This window comes from Chlorocebus sabaeus, chromosome 26 (genome assembly GCF_047675955.1).
Source record: "Chlorocebus sabaeus isolate Y175 chromosome 26, mChlSab1.0.hap1, whole genome shotgun sequence".
In the NCBI taxonomy this organism is placed as follows: domain Eukaryota; kingdom Metazoa; phylum Chordata; class Mammalia; order Primates; family Cercopithecidae; genus Chlorocebus; species Chlorocebus sabaeus.
The window spans coordinates 25,285,995-25,310,654 of record NC_132929.1 but is presented as its reverse complement, the minus strand read 5'-3'; the positions used below and the strand labels follow the sequence as shown (position 1 = coordinate 25,310,654).

Here is a 24,660-nt window from a genome sequence, read left to right as displayed (position 1 = left end):
ATTATTCCTCAATAAAGTTATTTTTAAAAACTGTAAGGCAGGCTGGGCATGGTGGCTCACGCCTGTAATCCCAGCACTTTGGGAGGCTGGGGCTGGTGGATCACCTAAGGTCAGGAGTTTGAGACCAGCCTGGTCCACATGGTGAAATCATCTCTATGAAAATTTAAAAAAAGGGGCAGAGCAAGATGGCCAAATAGGAACAGCTCCAGTCTCCAGCTCCCAGAGCCAGCAACACAGAAGACAGGTGATTTCTGCATTTTCAACTGAGGTACTGGGTTCATCTCACTAGGGAGTGCTGGACAATTGGTGCTGGTCAGCAGCTGCAGCCCGACCAGCGAGAGCTGAAGCAGGGCGAGGCATCCCCTCACCTGGGAAGCGCAAGGGGGAAGGGAATCCCCTTTTCCTAGCCAGGGGAACTGAGACACACAACACCTGGAAAATCGGGCAACTCCCACCCCAATACTGCGCTCTATCAAGGGTCTTAGTAAACGGGCACACCAGGAGATTATATCCCACACCTGGCCGGAGGGTCCCACGCCCAAGCCCACGGAGCCTCCCTCATTGCTAGCACAGCAGTCTGTGATCTAACCACAAGGCAGCAGCGAGGCTGGGGGAGGGGCGTCCGGCATTGCTGAGGCTTAAGTAGGTAAACAAAGCCCCTGGGAAGCTCGAACTGGGTGGAGCTCACAGCAGCTCAAGTAGGCCTGCCTGTCTCTGTAGACTCCACCTCTGGGGACAGGGCACAGTTCAACAACAACAACAACAACAACAACAACAACAAAAAGGCAGCAGAAACCTCTGCAGATGCAGACGACTCTGACAGCTTTGAAGAGAGCAGTGGACCTCCCAACACGGAGGTTGAGATCTGAGAACGGACAGACTGCCTGCTCAAGTGGGTCCCTGACCCCTGAGTAGCCTAACTGGGAGACATCCCCCACTAGGGGCAGACCGACACCCCACACCTCACAGGGTGGAGTACACCCCTGAGAGGAAGCTTCCAAAGCAAGAATCAGACAGGTACACTCACTATTCAGCAATATTCTGTCTTCTGTAGCCTCTGCTGCTGATACCCAGGCAAACAGGGTCTGGAGTGGACCTCAAGCAATCTCCAACAGACCTACAGCTGACTGTCCTGACTGTTAGAAGGAAAACTAACAAACAGGAAGGACACCCACACGAAAATCCCATCAGTACATCACCATCATCAAAGACCAGAGGCAGATAAAACCATAAAGATGGGGAAAAAGTAGGGCAGAAAAGCTGGAAATTCAAAAAGTAAGAGCGCATCTCCCCCTGCAAAGGAACGCAGCTCATCGCCAGCAACGGATCAAAGCTGGACGGAGAATGACTTAAATGAGATGAGAGAAGAAGTCTTCAGTCCATCAAACTTCTCAGAGCTAAAGGAGGAATTACGTACCCAGCGCAAAGAAACTAAAAATCTTGAAAAAAGAGTAGAAGAATTGATAACTAGAATAATTAATGCAGAGAAGGCCATAAACGAACTGACAGAGATGAAAACCATGACACAAGAAATACGTGACAAATGCACAAGCTTCAGTAACCGACTTGATCAACTGGAAGAAAGAGTATCAACAATTGAGGATCAAATGAATGAAATGAAGCGAGAAGAGAAATCTGAAGAAAAAGAAATGAACAAAGCCTGCAAGAAGTATGGGATTATGTAAAAAGACCAAATCTACGTCTGATTGGGGTGCCTGAAAGCCAGGGGGAAAATGGAACCAAGTTGGAAAACACTCTTCAGGATATCATCCAGGAGAACTTCCCCAACCTAGTAGGGCAGGCCAACATTCAAATTCAGGAAATACAGAGAACGCCACAAAGATACTCCTCGAGAAGAGCAACTCCAAGACACATAATTGCCAGATTCACCAAAGTTGAAATGAAGGAAAAAATCTTAAGGGCAGCCAGAGAGAAAGGTCGGGTTACCCACAAAGGGAAGCCCATCAGACTAACAGCAGATCTCTCGGCAGAAACTCTACAAGCCAGAAGAGAGTGGGGGCCAATATTTAACATTCTTAAAGTAAAGAATTTTAAACCCAGAATTTCATATCCAGCCAAACTAAGTTTCATAAGTGAAGGAGAAATAAAATCCTTTACAGATAAGCAAATGCTTAGAGATTTTGTCACCACTAGGCCTGCCTTACAAGAGACCCTGAAGGAAGCACTAAACATGGAAAGGAACAACCGGTACCAGCCATTGCAAAAACATGCCAAAATGTAAAGACCATCGAGGCTAGGAAGAAACTGCATCAACTAACGAGCAAAATAACGAGTTAATATCATAATGGCAGGATCAAGTTCACACATAACAATATTAACCTTAAATGTAAATGGACTAAATGCTCCAATGAAAAGACACAGACTGGCAAACTGGATAAGAGTCAAGACCCATCAGTCTGCTGTATTCAGGAGACCCATCTCACATGCAGAGACATATATAGGCTCAAAACAAAGGTATGGAGGAAGATCTTTCAAGCAAATGGAGAACAAAAAAAAACAGGGGTTGCAATACTAGTCTCTGATAAAACAGACTTTAAACCATCAAAGATCAAAAGAGACAAAGAAGGCCATTACATAATGGTAAAGGGATCAATTCAACAGGAAGAGCTAACTATCCTAAATATATATGCACCCAATACAGGAGCACCCAGATTCATAAAGCAAGTCCTTAGAGACTTACAAAGAGACTTAGATTCCCATACAATAATAATGGAAGACTTCAACACCCCACTGTCAACATTAGACAGATCAACGAGACAGAAAGTTAACAAGGATATCCAGGAATTGAACTCATCTCTGCAGCAAGCAGACCTAATAGACATCTACAGAACTCTCCACCCCAAATCAACAGAATATACATTCTTCTCAGCACCACATCACACTTATTCCAAAATTGACCACATAATTGGAGGTAAAGCACTCCTGAGCAAATGTACAAGAACAGAATTTATAACAAGCTGTCTCTCAGACCACAGTGCAATCAAACTAGAACTCAGGACTAAGAAACTCAATCAAAACCGCTCAACTACATGGAAACTGAATAACCTGCTCCTGAATGACTACTGGGTACATAACAAAATGAAGGCAGAAATAAAGATGTTCTTTGAAACCAATGAGAACAAAGATACAACATACCAGAATCTCTGGGACACATTTAAAGCAGTGTGTAGAGGGAAATTTATAGCACTAAATGCCCACAAGAGAAAGCTGGAAAGATCTAAAATTGACACCCTAACATCACAATTAAAAGAACTAGAGAAGCAAGAGCAAACACATTCAAAAGCTAGCAGAAGGCAAGAAATAACTAAGATCAGAGCAGAACTGAAGGAGATAGAGACACAAGAAACCCTCCAAAAAATCAATGAATCCAGGAGTTGGTTTTTTGAAAAGATCAACAAAATTGATAGACTGCTAGCAAGACTAATAAAGAAGAAAAGAGAGAAGAATCAAATAGACGCAATAAAAAATGATAAAGGGGATATCACCACCGACCCCACAGAAATACAAACTACCATCAGAGAATTCTATAAACACCTCTACGCAAATAAACTAGAAAATCTAGAAGAAATGGATAATTTCCTGGACACTTATACACTCTCCCAAGACTAAACCAGGAAGAAGCTGAATCTCTGAATAGACCAATAGCAGGCTCTGAAATTGAGGCAATAATTAATAGCCTATCAACCAAAGAAAGTCCAGGACCAGATGGATTCACAGCTGAATTCTACCAGAGGTACAAGGAGGAGCTGGTACCATTCCTTCTGAAACTCTTCCAATCAATAGAAAAAGAGGGAATCCTCCCTAACTCATTTTATGAGGCCAACATCATCCTGATACCAAAGCCTGGCAGAGACACAACAAAAAAAGAGAATTTTAGACCAATATCCCTGATGAACATCAATGGAAAAATCCTCAATAAAATACTGGCAAACCGGATCCAGCAGCACATCAAAAAGCTTATCCACCATGATCAAGTGGGCTTCATCCCTGAGATGCAAGGCTGGTACAACATACACAAATCAATAAATGTAATCCAGCATATAAACAGAACCAAAGACAAGAACCACATGATTATCTCAATAGATGCAGAAAAGGCCTTTGACAAAATTCAACAGCCCTTCATGCTAAAAATTCTCAATAAATTCGGTATTGATGGAACATATCTCAAAATAATAAGAGCTATTTATGACAAACCCACAGCCAATATCATACTGAATGGGCAAAAACTGGAAAAATTCCCTTTGAAAACTGGCACAAGACAGGGATGCCCTCTCTCACCACTCCTATTCAACATAGTGTTGGAAGTTCTGGCTAGGGCAATCAGGCAAGAGAAAGAAATCAAGGGGATTCAGTTAGGAAAAGAAGAAGTCAAATTGTCCCTGTTTGCAGATGACATGATTGTATATTTAGAAAACCCCATTGTCTCAGCCCAAAATCTCTTTAAGCTGATAAGCAACTTCAGCAAAGCCTCAGGATACAAAATTAATGTGCAAAAATCACAAGCATTCTTATACACCAGTAACAGACAAACAGAGAGCCAAATCATGAATGAACTTCCATTCACAATTGCTTCAAAGAGAATAAAATACCTAGGAATCCAGCTTACAAGGGGTGTAAAGGACCTCTTCAAGGAGAACTACAAACCACTGCTCGGTGAAATAAAAGAGGACACAAACAAATGGAAGAACATACCATGCTCATGGATAGGAAGAATCAATATTGTGAAAATGGCCATACTGCCCAAGGTAATTTATAGATTCAATGCCATCCCCCTCAAGCTACCAATGAGTTTCTTCACAGAATTGAAAAAAACTGCTTTAAAGTTCATATGGAACCAAAAAAGAGCCCGCATTGCCAAGACAATCCTAAGTCAAAAAAACAAAGCTGGAGGCATCACACTACCTGACTTCAAACTGTACTACAAGGTTACAGTAACCAAAACAGCATGGTACTGGTACCAAAACAGAGATATAGACCAATGGAACAGAACAGAGTCCTCAGAAATAATACCACACATCTACAGCCATCTGATCTTTGACAAACCTGAGAAAAACAAGAAATGGGGAAAGGATTCCCTATTTAATAAATGGTGCTGGGAAAATTGGCTAGCCATAAGTAGAAAGCTGAAACGGGATCCTTTCCTTACTCCTTATACGAAAATTAATTCAAGATGGATTAGAGACTTAAATGTTAGACCTAATACCATAAAAACCCTAGAAGAAAACCTAGGTAATACCATTCAGGACATAGGCAGGGGCAAGGACTTCATGTCTAAAACACCAAAAGCAACGGCAACAAAAGCCAAAATTGACAAATGGGATCTAATTAAACTAAAGAGCTTCTGCACAGCAAAAGAAACTACCATCAGAGTGAACAGGCAACCTACAGAATGGGAGAAAATTTTTGCAATCTATTCATCTCACAAAGGGCTAATATCTAGAACCTACAAAGAATTCAAACAAATTTATAACAAAAAAACAAACAACCCCATCAAAAAGTGGACAAAGAATATCAACAGACATTTCTCAAAAGAAGACATGCATACAGCCAACAGACACATGAAAAAATGCTCATCATCACTGGCCATCAGAGAAATGCAAATCAAAACCACAATGAGCTACCATCTCACACCAGTTAGAATGGCGATCATTAAAAAGTCAGGAAACAACAGGTGCTGGAGAGGATGTGGAGAAGTAGGAACACTTTTACACTGTTGGTGGGACTGTAAACTAGTTCAACCATTATGGAAAACAGTATGGCGATTCCTCAAGGATCTAGAACTAGATGTACCATATGACCCAGCCATCCCATTACTGGGTATATACCCAAAGGATTATAAATCATGCTGCTATAAAGACACATGCACACGGATGTTTATTGCGGCACTATTCACAATAGCAAAGACTTGGAATCAACCCAAATGTCCATCAGTGACAGACTGGATTAAGAAAATGTGGCACATACACACCATGGAATACTATGCAGCCATAAAAAAGGATGAGTTTGTGTCCCTTGTAGGGACATGGATGCAGCTGGAAACCATCATTCTCAGCAAACTATCGCAAGAACAGAAAACCAAACACCGCATGCTCTCACTCATAGGTGGGAACTAAACAATGAGATCACTTGGACTCGGGAAGGGGAACATCACACACCGGGGCCTATCATGGGGAGGGGGGAGGAGGGAGGGATTGCATTGGGAGTTATACCTGATGTAAATGACGAGTTGATGGGTGCTGATGAGTTGATGGGTGCACCACACCAACATGGTACAAGTATACATATGTAACAAACCTGCACATTATGCACATGTACCCTAGAACTTAAAGTATAATAATAATAAAAATAAATAAATTTTTAAAAAAGAAAAAGAAAATAAAAAAAACTTTGCCAGGAGCGGTGGTGTGTGCCTGTAATCCCAGCTACTAGTGAGGCTGAGGCAGGAGACTCGCCTGACCCCAGGAGGCGGAGGTTGCAGCCAGCCAAGATTGTGCCACTGCCAGCCTAGGCAACAGAGCAAGACTCCCTCTCAGAAAACAACAACAACAAACCTATAAGGCAAAAAACAAAAAACAAAAGAGAAGATCTAACTGCTTAGGAAATGTGTTCACCATTAGGGTGTTTATAAAAGAGATGTCATTCTTTATTAATATAGGAGAATATTCTTATTCTTAGAAAATGTACACTTAGGCTGGACATGGTAGCTCATGCCTGTAATCCCAGCAGTTTGGGAGGCTGTGGCAGGAGGATCACCTGAGGTCAGGAGTTTGAGACAAGCCTGGCCAAAATGGCGAATCCCTGTCTCTACTAAAAACACAAAATTTAGGCAGGTGTGGTGGTGGGCACCTGTAATCCCAGCTACTTGGAAGGCTGAGGTGGGAGGATCACTTGAACCCAGGAGGAGGAGGGTTGCAGTGAGCCAAGGTTGCACCATTGCACTCCAGCCTGGGCAACAGACTGGGACTGTCTCAAACAAAAAAAGGAAAATGTATACTTAATATTTAAGGGTAAAGTGTTACAAAGCCCGAAACTTAACTGATCAATCAAAAATATATATAATATATAAATACACACTCACATATATAATAAAGAGAAATAGAGAAATAAAGTCAACGTGGCAAAATGTATAGGTATTCAATGCAACTCTTCTTTCAAATTATCTATAAGTTTGAAGCTTTTTCAAAACAAGTCTGAGGGAGGAACAGTCCAAAAAAACATTTTTTTTTTTTTTACCTTGAAGTCGCTCATCAGTGAATATTTTGTTTGTTTGGTTCCAGGTACTATCTATAAATATAATTTTTTTCAGTGGTGTGCCTTTGCACTTGCCGTCATTCAAATCACAGAACTGTTGTTCTTCAGTTCTTTTGCGTTTAAAAGATGGCTTGTCAGGGTCATCATTTTTGCCTCTAACATTATTTTGAATCCTTTTTTGCAAATGAAAAGAAATATCTTTTATTGAGATAGACTGAGGTCCAGGAAAAACGAGTGCAACCTAAAACAAAGAAAATTGGGTTAGCAGTGTGCTACTGTGATCTTCAAAATATATAAATTTTGATTGACTTAAAATTTTAAGAAAGCATGTTGCATATCTGAGAAACAAGCATTAGGTTGGTTCTATTGTATATGGTTCTTTAATATGTATGGTAAAGTTTTTGGCTCTCCCCTAGTAATTTATAATCATAATATACTAATTAAAACTATTATTTCAAAATAAGTTATTCACTGACTGATAGATGCCAAGTTAATCATACTTGAAATAAAAAGATTAAATTATATAATTTTTCATAAGATAAAAAGCAAGTACATGAAACCATGTACCTGTAAGAACCACTGAAAACTGTTCAATGATTAAATGCCATTTGCATCTATATCATAAGCCAAAGATAAAACAAATGATACAGTGAATGCTGGTGAGGAAATGGTGGTTTGAGGGCAGGATTAAATAGCATAACTCTTCATGGAAGCAATTTGACAATTTAAATCAAGAGTCTTAAAATTATTCATACCCTTTGGTTCAACCATTTCATTATGGGAATGTAATAAACCTAAACACAGACACTTACAACATCTAAGTATATTTATTACAGTGAAAAATTAAAACGAAAAAAATGTAACTTTCCAGGAAAAATTACATAAGTATGATACCTCTTTTCTTTCAGCACATTTTTACTGAGATTTATATTATTAGAGCTTCCAATGTCTGAACAGCTCCTGGCACAAAGCAGGCACCAAGTAAATATTTGTTAAATGAATAAATGTTGGAGAATCAAGGGAATTTTATCCCCATATGTTTCTTTATTTCCCAAATTTTCTTCAACGAGCATACAAATTTTTAAAACAAAAAGATAAAAACAAAATCATAATAAAATAAAATTAAGTAACAAAAAGTCTTGGTCGGGCACAGTGCCTGTAATCCCAGCACTTTAGGAGGCCAAGGTGAGAGGATCACTTGAGCCCTAGCAGTTTGAGCCCAGCCTGGGCAACATAGTGAGACTTGTCTCTACAAAGAATAAAAACATTAGCTGGGAGTAGTGGTGCAACGCCCATGGCCTCAGCTACTCGGGAGCCTGAGGTACGGGGATTGCTTGGGCCCAGAAGTTTAAGGCTACAGCAGGCTGGGATCATGCCACTGCATTCCAGCCTGGGCAACAGAGCAAAACTCTGTTAAAAAGCAAAAACCTTGAATTTTATAAATTTCAAAGTTGTCAAAGTTTTTAAATATTCATCATACATGTCTATATTTCTCCCTACATCCGGTTAGCAAAGTCCAGGGCTTCTGAATTTTCTTAGGTTATAAACATATCACATCTCCTTACAGAACATAGCACTACATTCTATTTAATCAACTTAAATGGAGTCTAGCTGACCAGAGAAGAAACATTTTCCTAGATCCCAAACTCAAATATTATTTACAAACATAATTTTTTATATAAACTCAACCAAAAAAAGATATATAGACATAAACAGAAAAGTAAAAATTTACCAAGTTCTTCCTGGAACAAATGAATGCACTAATTTCTAATTTTGTTTCTATATTAGCCACACCAACAAATGGCCTCCAAGAGACCAAAAGGCTTTTACATGCTTCTTTTAGTACCCAAGGCCTAATTTTTGAGACACATTGTAAAATTACTTTTCTCCAAGAAGACCCATAATATCTCACCAATGTGACAATTCCAATTGGGTGAAAACCAATTAAGAATCTAAAAATGACCAAGGAAGGCCTCTGAGCAGCTGAAAGAAATGTTATAAAGGCTATGCACTAAAGCTCTTAATTTAGGAGGATTCCTGAACATCCTAACTCAGTCTTTCTTCTTTTAGAGAAATTCCAACAATATTTGTAATCTGGTTGCCCAGTTTGCATCAAATTAGATCATCTATATGTAGCATAAACAGGAGAAGGAGAAGAGAAAAAGTAAAAGCAGGCACAATAATATTGGCAAGGAGTAAAAACCTGAAGAAATAAGGCAGAAGAGCTATAAAATGCAGACTCAAAAACGCATAGCAGTCTAGAATCACCTGATCTTTGAAGATATCAATGAAATAAACTGTATATTGTCTAATGCTACCTAAGCATAATTCTTTATTAAGAAAAATATTAAATTATGTTTGAGTAAGATCAGAAAGGCAATGGAGGTTAAAATTCATTTGTATATCCAATGTGAAGAGTCATAAAAACTAAGTTGCCTACTTCATGGTCCTTTTCTTCATATTCTGGAATACAAGGATACGTGTAAATGTTTACAAATTCAGGTGCTAAGAGTTTTGCATGTATAGCAGTACTTTTGCCATCTGTTTCGTTTGGATGTTTAATGATGTCAATCTTCAATGGAAGCTAAAGGTAAAAAAAAAGGACAAATAAAAAATATATAAACATTCTAATTTTTATGTTAATAAAAAGGGTCTTTAAAGCTAAATAGGAAGCTTACAATAAATTCCTATAAATACACATACGGTTTAAAAGATATACCAGAATATTAAGAATAGTGCTCGTTACAAAACCAACCCAAATTTCTTCCTTGGCATTGTTAATCATGTATTAGGACAACTATTTTCAACTCATTTAACATAGAATCGTCTCCTAAAGCAAAGCTCCAATGTCATTTTCATTTAAGTTATATTAACTCCAATTCTTTGCATTTCACTATATGTGCCAAGGACATTTTTATAAATCCTATAAACTCTAGGTTTGCCTATTTTATGCTATTTTATTTTATTTTTATTTATTTATCTTGAGATGGACTCTCACTTTGCCACGCAGGCTAGAGTGCAGTGGTGTGATCTCGGCTCACTGCAACCTCCGTCTCCTGGGTTAAGCAATTCTGCCTCAGCCTCCCAAGTAGCTGGCATTACAGGCACCTGCCACCATGCCCAGCTAATTGTTGTATTTTTTTAGTAGAGATAGGTTTTCACCATGTTGGCCAGGTTGGTCTTGAACTCCTGACCTCAAGTGATCTGCCTGTCTCAGCCTCCCAAGCATTCAGATTACGAGTGAGCCACCATACCCGGCCTCTTATGTTATTTTAAAAGGAAATGTAAGTTTGGGCAAAAAGTTTCAGATCTAAAATTCAAGTTGAAATTCTGTTCCTTATACATACTTTCAAGTCAAAACTGTTACCCTCTGCAGGAAACATCGTGATTTTCAGCATCACATTTTCAACAGCACAAATTAAATAATTATCAAATAAAAAATAGTAACAATAGGTCTAAGAGGTGTAATCTTTATATCACAAAACTCTCTTCAAAATCATGTTGCCTAAATAGTCCCCATTCTTTCTGGCACCAAGAAGGACTGCTTTTGTGAAAGACAATTTTTCCATAGACCAGGGTTAGGGGAGAGGGTTTGGGGATGATTTGAGCGCATTACACTTATTGTGCACTTTATTTCTATTATTATTACATGATAATATATAATGAAATAATTATACAACTTACCATAATGTAGAATCAGTGGGAGCCTGAGCTTGTTTTCCTGCAACTTGATGGTCCCATCTGGGGATGATGGGAGACAGTGACAGATCTTCAGGCATTAGATTCTCATAAGCAGCATGCAGTCTAGGTCCTTTGTATGCACAGTTCACAACAGGGTTCATGCTCCTATGAGAATCTAACACTGCCACTGATCTGACAGGAGGCAGAGCTCAGGTGGTAATGTGAGTGATGGGGAGTGACTGTAAATACAGACGGAGACTTCACTTGCTCTCCAGCAGCTCACCTCTTCGTGTGTGGCCTGGTTCCTTAGGACTGGTACTGGTCTATGGTCTGGGGATTGGGGACCCCTGTTGCCTAAGTATTTCCCTTAAAGTTTCATTATTTGTTATAGATGTTGTCTGTAACATGTCTCTATGCAAAAATAATATTCTCTTGGATTTCTTAAATTATATTTTTCTTATTTCACTTTGGCTTTTTGGTTTAGCTCTCTTTGTAATGCTTATACAAGCACTGCATTCAGCCATGATTATGAAAAAAATGCTAGGTCATATCTCCCTTACTATATATAAGAAACACGGTGAAACCCCGTCTCTACTAAAAAGTACAAAAAACTAGCCGGGCGAGGTGGCGGGCGCCTGTAGTCCCAGCTACTCCGGAGGCTGAGGCAGAAGAATGGCGTAAACCCGGGAGGAGGAGCTTGCGGTGAGCAGAGATCCAGCCACTGCACTCCAGCCTGGGTGACAGAGCCAGACTCCGTCTCAAAAAAAAAAAAAAAAAAAAAAGAAACCCTCTGGAGATGTGTTCTTGACTTCAGCTTTTAAATGACCTTTTGTTTTATTTAGTAGTTCCCACCATCTCCAAGTTCCCATCCCATACTAAATAAGTAGGATTCTAGGAATTTACCCTGGGCACACTATTTTACCCTGGAGGATAAAACTATTTTTCTTATGTCTTAAACTGTACATATTTAAAGTATACAATCTAAGTTTTAACATATGTTAAATCCTTGAATCCATTGCTACAGTCAAAATAATGATTTGCCACTATCAAGTCTTCTCATGCTCTTCTTCCTTCTCCTCTCACCATCAACCACTGCCCTCCTCAGGCAATCAGTAATCCAATGCCACTATAGTTTGTACTTTCTAGAATTTTATATAAATGAAATCATACAATGTACACTCTTCATTTGACTTTAGCTAAGAATATTTTGAGGTTCTTCCATGTTGTGTGTGTGTCATTAGTTCCAAAACTATTTTTGAATGGAGCAGCTACTAAATAATTCCAATTTCAAATTTTTTTCTTCCTGGACAATTATGTTGGGGACAGAACGGTATAAATAACACACCCCAGGAGGACCTTGGCCTACAAATAAATTCCCCAAATAGTTTTCAATTAGGGTTTCAAACACTGTATCTCCTACCCTCCCTGCTTAGGCCTAGTAATCATTTATAAGTTAAGCCCAATGATCATTTATAAGTTAGGTCCAATTGCTTCTAATCATCAAACCAACTTCTAATTACGGAAAATTTACCATTTAAGTAGGCAGTTCACAAATGATTTTACATCAGTCTACTTCTGGCTGAACACTACATCAGAATTTCCTCATGACGCTCAGTCTCAGTAGACACTACTTGCCCTCTCCCTACGGTCCCTGAGCACCATGTCAGTATTATCTTAACCCAGGAAAGGTAGGAAATAAGAAAAGAAAAAAAAGCAGATCATGACAAGAAAAGAAATAGAAAGCAGATCATAAAAGTGACCTTCTTATGTGACTGATGAGTAAAGTTGAAAATTCCAAAAGTTATCAATATTTCTGACCAGCTAGCTATCTTGGAGGGTATCATTTATATCAAGAACACAGGAGTGTTATTGACAAATTTTATAAACCATGTGCCTAGCCTATTTTTTAAATTATATGATAAAATAAAAAGCTTTATGAACTAAAGTCTGCAAGCATAATATAATTATGCAAAACCTGTACACAATCCGGGTATTGTTAGTTCTCCATGAGCATGACATCTCTCGCATCATAAAATCAAAGCACAGAAACAGATCAAATCATGGAAATCCATGTTTGTGTTCTAGTTCACACATGTTAACAGATTATTTCTTAAATAATGAAAAGAGTACAGAGTAACAATAATAGTGTTGACCACACAGGAACAGAAAATTAAACAACCAAACAACGCATGTTCTCATTCGTAAGTGGGAGTTGAACAATGAGAACACATGGACACAGGCAGGGGAACATCACACACTGGAGCCTGTCTGGAAATGGGGGACTAGGGGAGGGATAGCATTAGAAGAAATACCTAATGTAGATGATGGGTGCAGCAAACCACCATGGCACGTGTATATCTATATAACAAACCTGCAAGTTCTGCACATGTATCCAAGAACTCAAAGTATAAAAATAAAAAAAAAAAAGAAAGAAAGAAAAAACATTTTTGCTTTTTTACAAGCTACAAAAACATTGCTCTGAGGCTTCATATGGACATTAAAGCTTAACTATGTTTAAAAAAAAAAAAAATAGTGTTTACCAGAGGGCAGTCTTAGTAGAGGCATTCTGTTTTCAAACAAGTAAAGAATATCAATCGGCTCTCTAACACCTATGTTTTATAAAAGAGACTTACCACAAATCTTTCCACCCAAGTTTATCAAAATGCTACTGACAAGGAGACCTCGGCATTTTCCCATGGGATTATCAACTTTCCCCAAGAGAGCCTTTTAAATTCTAGGCTCTGAATTCCTATGGCCTAGTGAAGTGTAACCATTGTAACATTGTACCATAGTGCAGTACTCATATGCTTGTGATGATCCTGATGTAAACAAACCTACTGCACTGCCAGTCATAAAAAAACATGCTATACAATAATGCTTAATAATGATAATATAAATCTGTTACTGGTTTATGTATTTACTATACTACACTTAATTTTTTTAGTTTTAGAGTTACTCATCCTAATTAGAAAAAAGAAATGTTAACTGTAAAACAGCCTCAGGCAGGTCCTTAAGGAGGTATTCCAGAAGAAGGCATTGCTATCACAGGAGATGACAGCTCCATACATTGCCCCTGAAGAGCTTCCAGTGGAACAAGATGTGGAGGTGAAAGAAGACAGTGATATTGATGATCCTGACACTGTAAGCCTAGGGTAATGTGTTTGTGTCTTAGTTTTCAACAAAAAAGTTTAAAAAGTAAAAATAAATAAATAATAAAAATAGAAAAAAGGTTATAGGATAAGAATATAAAGAAATAAAATATTTTTGTTCAGCTGTACAATGTGTTTGTGTTTAAAGTTAAGTGTTATCACAAGTTTTTAAAAAAGCTTATAAAGTAAAAAAGTCACAGTAAGCTTATTATTGAAGAAAAATATTTTTCATAAATGTAGTGTACCCTAAGTATACAGTGTTTATAAAAACTACAATAGTGTACAGTAACATCACAGGCCTTCACATTCACTCACAACTCACCATTGACTCACCAAGAACAACTTCCAGTTCTGCAAACTCCATTCATGCTCAGTGTCCATAAAGGATTACTATTTTTATACTGTACTTCTACTGTACGTTTCTATGCTTATATTTGTTTAGATACACTAATACCATTGTGTGTACAACTACGTACAGTATGCAGTACAGCAACATGCTGTACAGATTTTGTAGGCTAGGAGCAATAGGTATAGCCCACGTGTATAGTAGGCTATACTATGAAGGTTGTGTAAGTACATCTAAGATGTTCGCACAACAGTGAATTTGCCTAACGACTCATTTCTGAGGACACATTTCTCAGGATGTATCCCTGTCATTAGGAGACATATGACTATATTTATCAATGCATTCCCTAGACTAAAACTGGGAGGGAATTACTCATTATATTGTCATCCTCCCTTTCTAAGTAGGCTATCTAAAAGCAAATGCTGAATGATTTGTTAAAATAAAAATAAAAATTAGAAAGAACATTTTGCAGAGTTGTTATTACCATTAATGTATATTAAAGTATCAACTTTCATACAAGGCCATTAAAATATAAACACTTTAGAAAACTCTGCACAGTCCAGACCATCTAGAGATGATCAAACACTAACGTCTTGAGTCACTTCTATTAAATGGTGTATATTAGATCACTGATTTGGAAAATACCCTCTAATATTAAATATCTATGAAAATATCAGCCCTGTAACTACATTACTGATTTTTATTATTATTATATGCAACCCATTTTTTAATATAATACACCTTAGGATAAAACTTTTAATGGAATCCCTTCTTTATGTGGCTATGAGAGAAATGTAAGATATAATAATTCTACGTATACTTCAAAAACCATACTTCAAAATGTAACATTCCTGTAAGATAATGGGAAACTTGAAAATAATTATTACCCTCAAGTTCTTGGTTTTTCTGAGCAAACTATGAAGCTTAAATTCCACACTTACTTATTCTTGGCCAGTAAACTTTCCATTAGCCTATATATGTGATTTTAGACGCAGAGGAGACCATGGACTGGCCAAGATGATATAGGCTAAATTGAAATTCAAATAAAATATGAGTGTCAAAGTACTTTTCTTACTTCAAATTTAAATGAAATTTAAAATCATCCAAACAAATATTTTAAAATATAGCTACAACTCATTTGTTTTACTGGAAAGTTCTAATGAGTCCATGTGTAGAGTTTAGTCTCTCTAAAGTGTTAATAAACAGTAGTCAAATTTTACACGTTAATTGATTTACTCCTAAAGTTTGGGATACTGTTAGACAAGTTAACATATATATAATAAATTCTTCTTTGATTATGTAGACATGATGTTCTACAGACCTTTTACCTATACAAAAGTAGTCTTGGTAAACACCTAAAAGTATAAAGGTAAGCAATCAATTCGAATGACCTTTTAAATCAGGCTTAAAATCACTCTAAAATCACACAGCCCAGGGAATTGGTCTTAGTTTTCAAATTTTACTTTATTTTCATTTTGGTCAATGAAATCTACTCCAGCCCCATGTATAGGATAAGTAACAAAATCCTAGGTAAAAATCAACTCTAATTCTACTAGAATAGTGTTTTCTCAAGAAGCAGTCCAAAGACATGAGTTTTTGGAGCTCCTTCAGGGTGTCTATAAACTTATTTTTTAGTATTCATATGTTTATATCACACATTTTTTTCTTATGTTGTAAATAAATTAAAATCATTAATGAAAAATTAATGGGTTTCATTAAAAACACCAAGAGGTTTAGTAGTCTGCAGGACTAAATTTTCCATAAATACACTTCGTTTTCATAATGTTAGCAATGATAAATTCCTCTTCAAAAGGTTTACTTGTGTGATGTTCTTGTTCTTTGTTCAGAAGCCCAAGCTCCTTGTACTCTCGTTTCTAGCCTGCAAGCAACCCTCCCACTCTTGTTGTGCCCTGACATGCCCAAACATGTCCAGAAATGCCTTATACTATAACGGACAGACCACTCCTAACTCCTCCTTTTACAAATCGTGCATTTACCCTATTTGGAAAAGTTTAAGTCTTAGCCAACTGGAATCAGTTTAGATTGTGCGGTCCAACTCTAGCCAATAAGGGAAGGACACAGGGACAGGAACTTAATAAATAATAACATTAGTATATTTATTTATAACATTTATAATAATAATGTTATTATTTATTAAGTTTATCAATTAGAGTAGGTATACATGAGATGTTTTTTAAAAATCTATTTTCATACTTTCAAACAATGAAGTTTCTTACTAACCTTCACAAGTGGAATCTGTTCAATAGGTACATTTTCAACTGGAACATAACATGTATAGCAGTAGAACATTCTGGAACCACCACATTTGAGACATTTTGATCTCCCACTTTGCTGAGCTTTTTGAAGAACTTCTTGAGATGCTAAACATAAGTTTTGAAGGGGATCTTCTGAAGCTATGGAAGTAGTTTGTGACTGTTTTGTTTCCACAAATTTTGAATTATTTTCTTCACTTCGTTTGAGAAATATAGGTGAATTGAGAGACATTCTTCATTCAAACCAAAGTTTAACAGCTATTTCTAAAACACATATCATAGGTGCACTGTAAAAAAAAAAAAAAGTGTCAAGAGAAGGCAAAATAAAAACAGAAAACATTTTACTCAGTCTACAAAGAAAATTATTCAACTTAAGTCACAATTGTGTGCTGTTTTAGTACTTATTAAACATGTTTTAAACCACCAAATTGGCATACTTTAAAACATAAGATTAAAAGCAATAAACTCAAAGGTATTTCAAATATAAAGTTCAGGTACTGAGAATCCATTTTTCAAGAACGCTTTTTTTGTTCCACAGATGGCAATTTTGTTTTCCAGATATTAGGAATGCAATGGTTTCATGTTAGTATCAGACAGGAATGTATTTAACCTGTTGGCTCTGACTTTGAACTGACATTAATGAAAAATAGAAGATTCTAGTGGGATCGGCAAAATTTAGTTGGTTATGTTCTAAAAGATATAGCCCTCTCCAACTTAAAACACACACTACATGTGTGTGTGTGTACAAGTGTGCATATACATATACAACTAAATACCCAATAAAAAATAAGAGGCATCTACTACTCATTATAATTTATAAAATATTCCATAAGGTAAAATATATTATCTTATAAATCTTAAAAATTTACAGAGTAACATTAATGTCCACTTACTCTAAGAATTTATGCTTTTTAAAAATATACATCATTCTGATTCTTTAGAACTAGAGAAAAACAGTAAAATAACTTCCCCACTTAATATTTTCTTCAAAGAAGGGTAATGGCTGCCAAAATTGTTATCTGCATACCCTGTAAGGAAGATATCTTTCAAGTGAGAAACAACACTGGTGCCCTATTGATTTGATATGCATTCCACAGCTATAAAATAATTCTCTTATTATAAAGCCTTCTGGCATTGTGGTTTAACTACGAAGCTCCAGGCACTTTAAGTAGAAACAGTGACAAGAGGAATGCTGTAACTCAAGCAGGACACGTTTTGTGGTCTCCCATATAGAAAGTGAACAAAAAGTCCAGAGGAACATAAAATACAACATAATTTGCTGAGAAGTTAGTGGCACTAATTTAATTACTCATCAAAGGAAATTTTTTTTTTTTTTAATTGTAAATCCCAGTGAGCTTGAGATCCAAATAAGGAGATGCAAAGATGCCGGTTATAGTAGAAAAAGGTACTAGCCCAATGTACCCAAGGGGAAAACCAAAATACAGTAAATATTTTTGCTGTGTACTGATTAGGTACAGATTTACATTTTGGGTAACAAAGCAGTATTTAAGAACAATGGTCCAAACCCTTCTTCCTAACACACAAATAGAAAATCTTACCTACTTCTGCCACTCCAAATCACCTGCCTAAAAATGGCTTTGATCTTTGTGACTATGCCCTAAATGACTAAAAGTGCAGGATATTAAGATGCCCTCTTTTCTTGAACCTCAGATTCTTCTAGGAATCACATGAAAATCATAAACCTCATCCCTAGATGAATATACAGACACAATATTTTGCACACAATTTCAGGAGGTTTGGAGCTCTCCTAGAGTCACCCAGGTAAAGAAGTTCCAAGCTTGGGAAGGGCCGGGCTTGGTGGCTCATGCCTTTAATACTAGCATTTGGGAGGTTAAGGTGGGAGGATTACTTGAGCACAGGAGTTTGAGAGTAGTCTGGACAACAAAGTGAGATCCCATCTCTAAAACAGAGAAAAAAAAAGTTTGGGAAGAGATCCTAATAGTCCCCAGAAATGAGAGTTGCAAATGCTCTGTTGGCATCTCTTTGCTGCACATAAGCAGCTAAGTTTCACCCAAACTCTCTTTGGGTTTGTCCTGGTGTGCCTGAGGTTCTTACAGAGAAACATTTTGAGGCTTTAATACTCCTGAGTTATTCAGATGATGTGATTCATCCTAAAAAATGAAATTTGATTGGACTAGCTTAATCTGACTTCATTTTCCTGGGTATTCCAGTAGCTATTTAGCAGGACTGCATGTGCCACTCAAAGGACCAGGCATAGTGGGATTGAAAAATGCAGTCCCTGTGGATGTCATGAAAGTTACTGTGGTTGCCTGACATTTAACAGAAAACTACTGGTGAGTTTTTGGAGTTATCCTAGGACCCTTGACATGCATTCCTCCTAGAGATATCTCAGAAATAACACTTTGCAGTTCACAGACCTGCTATCCACATAACTAAATGGATATTAGTGAAACCTTATATAAATAACCTTCCTCTACAAAAAATTAACCACCACAAATACCTGTAAGACAGTAAAAGAGAAATGTTTATGGCTCCACCTCCTAGTTCACCTACATTCTCTCACTTACGGCTGAGGTGGCCACGCAGAAGAGGCCAGCAATCGTAAATCATGGGCAGCTTCCTCCAATGGTCTCTGAAACTACATGATCAGGGTATCTGTCCTAACCTAGCCAACAACCTGTCTCGACTGTGAGTAAATCTTTTGTTGCAAATGGGGTTATTTAAAATCTTTAAAACATACTTGTTAACATCAAATATGTGCAAGGAAATACAATTTGAGTCATGGGGGCTAGAAATACTTAGAAAACATAAAGACTATTCCTAAGGAACTAACAATTTTAACACCTTGATGGTGCGTCCATCATTCTGGAACTTAAGGCTAAAAATACATTAATTTTTTATTCCTCCTTCTACTCAATTTCCACCCCAAATTAATTATACTCACCAAGTTGCATCAATTCTACCTTGTACGTAATCCTCTATCTTCACCCTCAAAGTCAGGCCTCTAATTCAGTTCCTTACTAACTCATAGATGGGTCACAGCAATGTCTTAAATCTCTTTATCTTTGAGTACTTATTATTGGTTCCACATATTTGACATGGAAAAATGCATTTATTGTGGAGGTACTTTAGCGAATCTATCCCCTCTACCATTCAACTCTGTAAGAGCAGATTCCTTCCCCGATCTCACCTATGTCACCTATTCCTGATTCTTATGCAACAGGAGGCACTCAACAAACACTAGTTAACTAAATCAAAACCATTCTGCAAAACACATCCAGGAAGCATCTCACTACTGAAGTATCTGACAAACTATCTTTATGGGCCATCTGCAGCCTAGCACAAGTGGCAGGCTGGCAATTTTTTTTTTTTTCCAAAATAATAACAGAAAAAGCTTCTACCTCTTCCATTATTGTAAGCTGACTCACCTCCCAATGGAACATTATATAGACTCCCCTGTCCTATATTGTGGACCAATTCAGTATTAGAAAAAAACACAATTTTTCTTTAGTCTAGAGTATTTTTAAGAACTTGGTCACACAGGACCTACAGGTCCAACATTCATTTTTCACAATCCAAGGTAGTACTCTTTTTTATACAGGATCAATGGCCCCTCCCACACCACCCGCCATATGGTAGCAGACTGTCTTGCCTTCGTTTTCGTGGTGCATTGGGTTAGTCCTTAAATGCTGCGATCTAAAGTATCGATTTTACCATCCAACTTTGTGGACCTGGTGACCGAAAAATGTTAATATACTTCCTTATTTGTCCTACATTCCCAATAAATAATTTAGATGTAAGAAAAGGCTCTTTTGCTTATTATGTAACCACAACCTCAATATTTTAACTACACTGCATGGCATCGCTAATTCTACGTCTGTACTACGCTTCCCCTTCCGTATAACCAAACCCCCACAAACCACTCCAAATACTAAATAAAATAAAATAAAATAAAGTATGGGGTTCCTAGGGAACTGACTTTGCCAGGACATATTTTTCGTTGGGGCGGAATACACCGAAAATCATTGGTAGGAAAAACAATTTTTTTTTTTTTTTTTTTGAGGAAAAATTTGGAAACCTTTTCCCCAAAGGGCCCGCAAGATCCTAAAAAAAGCAAGAGACCGCGCAGGGACCGAGGATCCCCCTCACAGGCGACACCCAGCGCGACCTCCGCTAGGGTCCTGACAAAGAATGTCCACTTCCCGCGGCCGCACCTCTGGGGCCAGACCACTGGTCTCCAGAGAGGCGCGGAGACCTCCACCAGGGATCGGAGTGGTACTCAGACCTGCACACCCGCGAGTCCTCGAACGGCTCCACGCGTCTCCAGCTCCCCCCGTGCCCGAGCCACGCACCGGGCCGTGATAGCGCACGGACCAGACGGAGCGCTTTCCCCGCAACACCAGAGGGAGGAGCCAGGCAGTTACTAGAGTCGTTGCTAGGGCCGGGGCCGCGCACAACGCAGACCGCGCGGCCTAAGCAACAGGCTGGGACGACAGCCGGGCGGGGTTAGACTGGAAGTTCCGCCTCAGCCTCTCTCTCAGCGGCGGTGTCGCACTTCTGAGAGGCTCTGGCGTGGGGCAGGGCCGCGTTCGTCTGGGACCCGCCTCAAGCCTCGCAGCCTTTCACCCGGTTTCCTCCCGATTCTGGGACAACATAATTGGGAAGCGGTTCTCGAAACATACTCTCAAGGTGTAGTTGCAGTGAGTTGTGAAGAAATGTTGATCCCAGAGAAAAGTTTGCATTTTGCCCACCTCAAAGATATTTTAGTTGTGAGAACTTGGTTATATTACTCTTTCGTGGCTGTATCAATATCATTATTTCGTGCGTTGTATGGTAATGAAAGCTATTAGAAGAATCGTTTGTATCTTTATGATTTAGTTTGCATAAAAACACGCATATAGAGTTAAGACTATTTTGTGTGTTTTTCCAGTTTGAAGTATCATATGTGGATGAGTTATTAGAACATTTGTCCCTGCCTCTCCCCAAAGAATGCCCAAACTGAAGTGCACTCTAACAACTAAGATTTTAAAACACAGTGGTCGAATGCTGAGCAATGTTTTATTGAGCACTCTGAATTTATCGAGTGGTAAAGGACTTTACAATTGCCTAGAAGTGCTCACGATATCAAGTAAAGCATGTTAAATTTAAGTACAGAAAATGCAATATTCTTACTACTGAGGTAAAAAATGCAACTGAATAAATTACAGGAATTTCAAGAAAGCTGAGAATGGAGTGGTCAATAAAGTCTTCTTTTTCGAACTTGGGTAAGGCCTTGAAGAATGATTTAGGTTTAGGATAGTGTTTTCAACTGGAAAGGGGATTGTGTGGGACCCCATTAGTGGAGGTCTTGACCCATTTGTAAGCAAGGAAATCTCTTTACACTTAAAAAAAAAATTGAAACAATATAGATTGGAAATATCAGCGCATGTAAGTAAATTTAGTGTTACTTAGTAAAGTGCTACTGTATGGAGCTTTTAATTATATATATGCATGTATGTGTGCACTAGGGCTTGTTTATAAATTGTATTTCTTAGTGTATTTCAAACTCTAAAAAGTTTGAAAGCCAGTGATTTAGGGAGAAAGGTGAACTTTCTGGGTAGGGAAAGTAGAATAGCAAGTCTATAAGCCAGGAATAAGTAATTCACACCCATTTTCCTTTTTAGCTTAACTCTAAGTTTTATCAAAATAGTTAAATTGCACAGATTAAAAAGTAAATGATACTATTTGTTAGATTGAGCATTGGGTTGCTATTGTATGTAATAAATTACTCCAAAATATGATGGCTTAAAACAACCATTTTATTATGTTCACAGGTGATGTTGTCAGTAGGGCACAGTCATCAGCTTTTCTTTGGTAACTCAGAAAGACTAGAGTAGGCATGCTAGCAGAGCTTCTGTAACTATATGGCCGGGGCTTCCTCACAGTATGGCAGCAAGGTAGTCAGACTTCTTAGCTTAAACTCAGAGCTCCAAAGGGAGTGTTGCAATGAACAAAGCAAAAATTGCCTGACCTTTTCTGACCTTGCCTCAAAAGGTAACACGGTGCTACTTCCCTCACTTTATTTTGCTTACAAGTGTGTCAAAGTCCTGTTCCATTTCAGAAAAGGAGACATAGATCCCTCTTCTCAAAGGATTGGCAAATCTTGTCGATGTTTTAAAACCAGCGTAGTGAATTTACTTCTGTAACAGAAAACCCCAAAATATCAACAGTTTAATACATGTTTTGGTTTTTTTTTTCCCTCACAAAAGATCCATTTTGGCTATTTCTAGTCAGATGAAATGTTAAATTCAAGGCCAAATGTTTTTATTTTTAATGGTTCTGCTGCCTTCTAGGACTAGCTTATCTGACAAGAAAGAAAGTATGGCGAATCACCCAACGTCAACCCTAAAAATGACATATATCAATTTGGCCACATTCTGTTGACCGGAATTTAGTCCCAAGGCCCCCACTTTAACTGCAGGGGATCCTGGGAAATGTAGAGAAACACACACATATTGGTGAGCACTAACAGTTTGCCACATTCTGAGGTTAAAGAAAACCCTGTAGTCTCCAACCCTTCTACTCTATTCTCAATTCTGCTCACCAAAGGAAAATTCAAGTCTTTTAAATATTTTGTCTATTACCCACTATGTCTAAATATACTTACATTGCAATTTCTTGGTTTTCCAGTTTCAGACATTACCCATTGACTTTCTCCTATGGAAGGCAGTGATATAGGTCTTTTATAACAGTACCACCTCCAAGTGTGTGAACATTCCCTCTCTACCTCGTACATTCTTCTTGTCCCTTTACCTATCAATATAGTGATATCATAGGCTTTGGCTAAATCAACATTTAGTGTTATCACTACTGTCTAGGTAAATGTCATTCAACCCTAAGGCACATGGCATATTAAGATCACATTCACTTTTAATACAACCTTTTACTTTCCTTTCTCTTAATAACTGCCATTTTTAACGTATTATTAATCTGTCCTCAAACACTTTGGCAAACTGCTAAAGCATCACAGTGAAATACAACAGTTAATCCGGTAGATTTTTTTTTTCCTTACAGATACTCTTCCTACAGCGTTACAACCTTTAGTTTATTCAGGATTGCTGGTTTCTGCAATGTAATACTGTTCTCCTGTGTGTTAGATCACTTGTTTCCTTTTTCTTTGTTTAATCCCTTTTTAAAAATGAACTACATCCTCTAATGCCTTCCTGAAAAAAGGTAAATAGGAGTGTAGTAGACAGAATAATGACCCCCAAAGATGTCTATATCCTAATCTTAAGAACCTATTGATATTTTATCTTATATGGCAAAAGGAACTGCATATGTGATTAAGGAGATGGGGAAAATTACCCTGGATTGTCTGGATGGCTGGACATAATCAAAGAGTCCTTATAAGAGGGAGACAAGATGTCAAGAGAGGGGAGAAGATTCTACACTGCTGGCTTTGAAGATAGAGGGAGGAGTTCTGAGCAAAGGATAGCAGGGGACTGCTAGAAGCCTCCTTTCTCACAAAAAGATCTTCTGGGAGAAAAAAAATTATGTGTATTAAACCATCAATATTTTGCGTTTTTTTGTTACGCAAGTAAATTTACTATGCTGGGCGACAAGAGTGAAACTCCGTCACATACACACACACAAAACATGAAAAGAGCATAGCCCTGTAGACCCATTTCAGATTCCTGACCTCTAGACCTGTGATATAATAAACTGTGATTTTAAAAAAATTTTTTTTTATTATTATACTTTAAGTTCTAGGTTACATGTGCATAACACGCAGATTTCTCACATATGTATACTTGTGCCATGTTGGTGTGCTGCACCCATCAACTCGTCAGCACCCATCAACTCGTCATTTACATCAGGTATAACTCCCAATGCAATCCCTCCCCCTCCCCCCCTCCCCCCTCCCCATGATAGGCCCCGGTGTGTGATGTTCCCCTTCCCAAGTCCAGGTGATCTCATT

At 38.0% G+C, this 24,660-nt stretch overlaps 2 protein-coding genes across 12 annotated transcripts in view; one reads left to right on the top strand and one right to left on the bottom strand.

The window, feature by feature from the left end:
- Positions 1–21,106, bottom strand: part of DTWD1 (DTW domain containing 1) — a 179,812-nt gene extending 158,706 nt beyond the window's left edge. Inside the window, exons 1-4 of one of the 5 annotated variants that reach the window (XM_073012164.1) lie at positions 20,989–21,105; positions 16,690–17,008; positions 9,713–9,856; positions 7,255–7,513 (exon numbers count right to left, since the gene is read on the bottom strand). In XM_073012164.1, the coding sequence (XP_072868265.1) occupies positions 7,255–7,513; positions 9,713–9,856; positions 16,690–16,953 (667 nt within the window). In that variant the 5' untranslated portion in view covers positions 16,954–17,008; positions 20,989–21,105. Of the gene's footprint in view, positions 1–7,254; positions 7,514–9,712; positions 9,857–16,689; positions 17,009–20,917 lie in introns of all 5 variants that reach the window. The other 4 variants (XM_073012165.1, XM_073012161.1, XM_073012162.1 and 1 more) reach the window with 4 other exon arrangements.
- The window catches only part of FAM227B (family with sequence similarity 227 member B), a 521,377-nt gene that overhangs the window by 195,933 nt on the left and 300,784 nt on the right, over positions 1–24,660 (top strand). The window contains exon 1 of one of the 7 annotated variants that reach the window (XM_008016654.3): positions 21,186–21,392. The exons of 5 other annotated variants lie outside the window; for them this stretch is intronic. The gene's annotated coding sequence lies outside the window, so the exon portion shown is untranslated. Of the gene's footprint in view, positions 1–21,185; positions 21,404–24,660 lie in introns of those variants that run through there. One more of the 7 variants, XM_008016655.3, reaches the window with a different exon arrangement.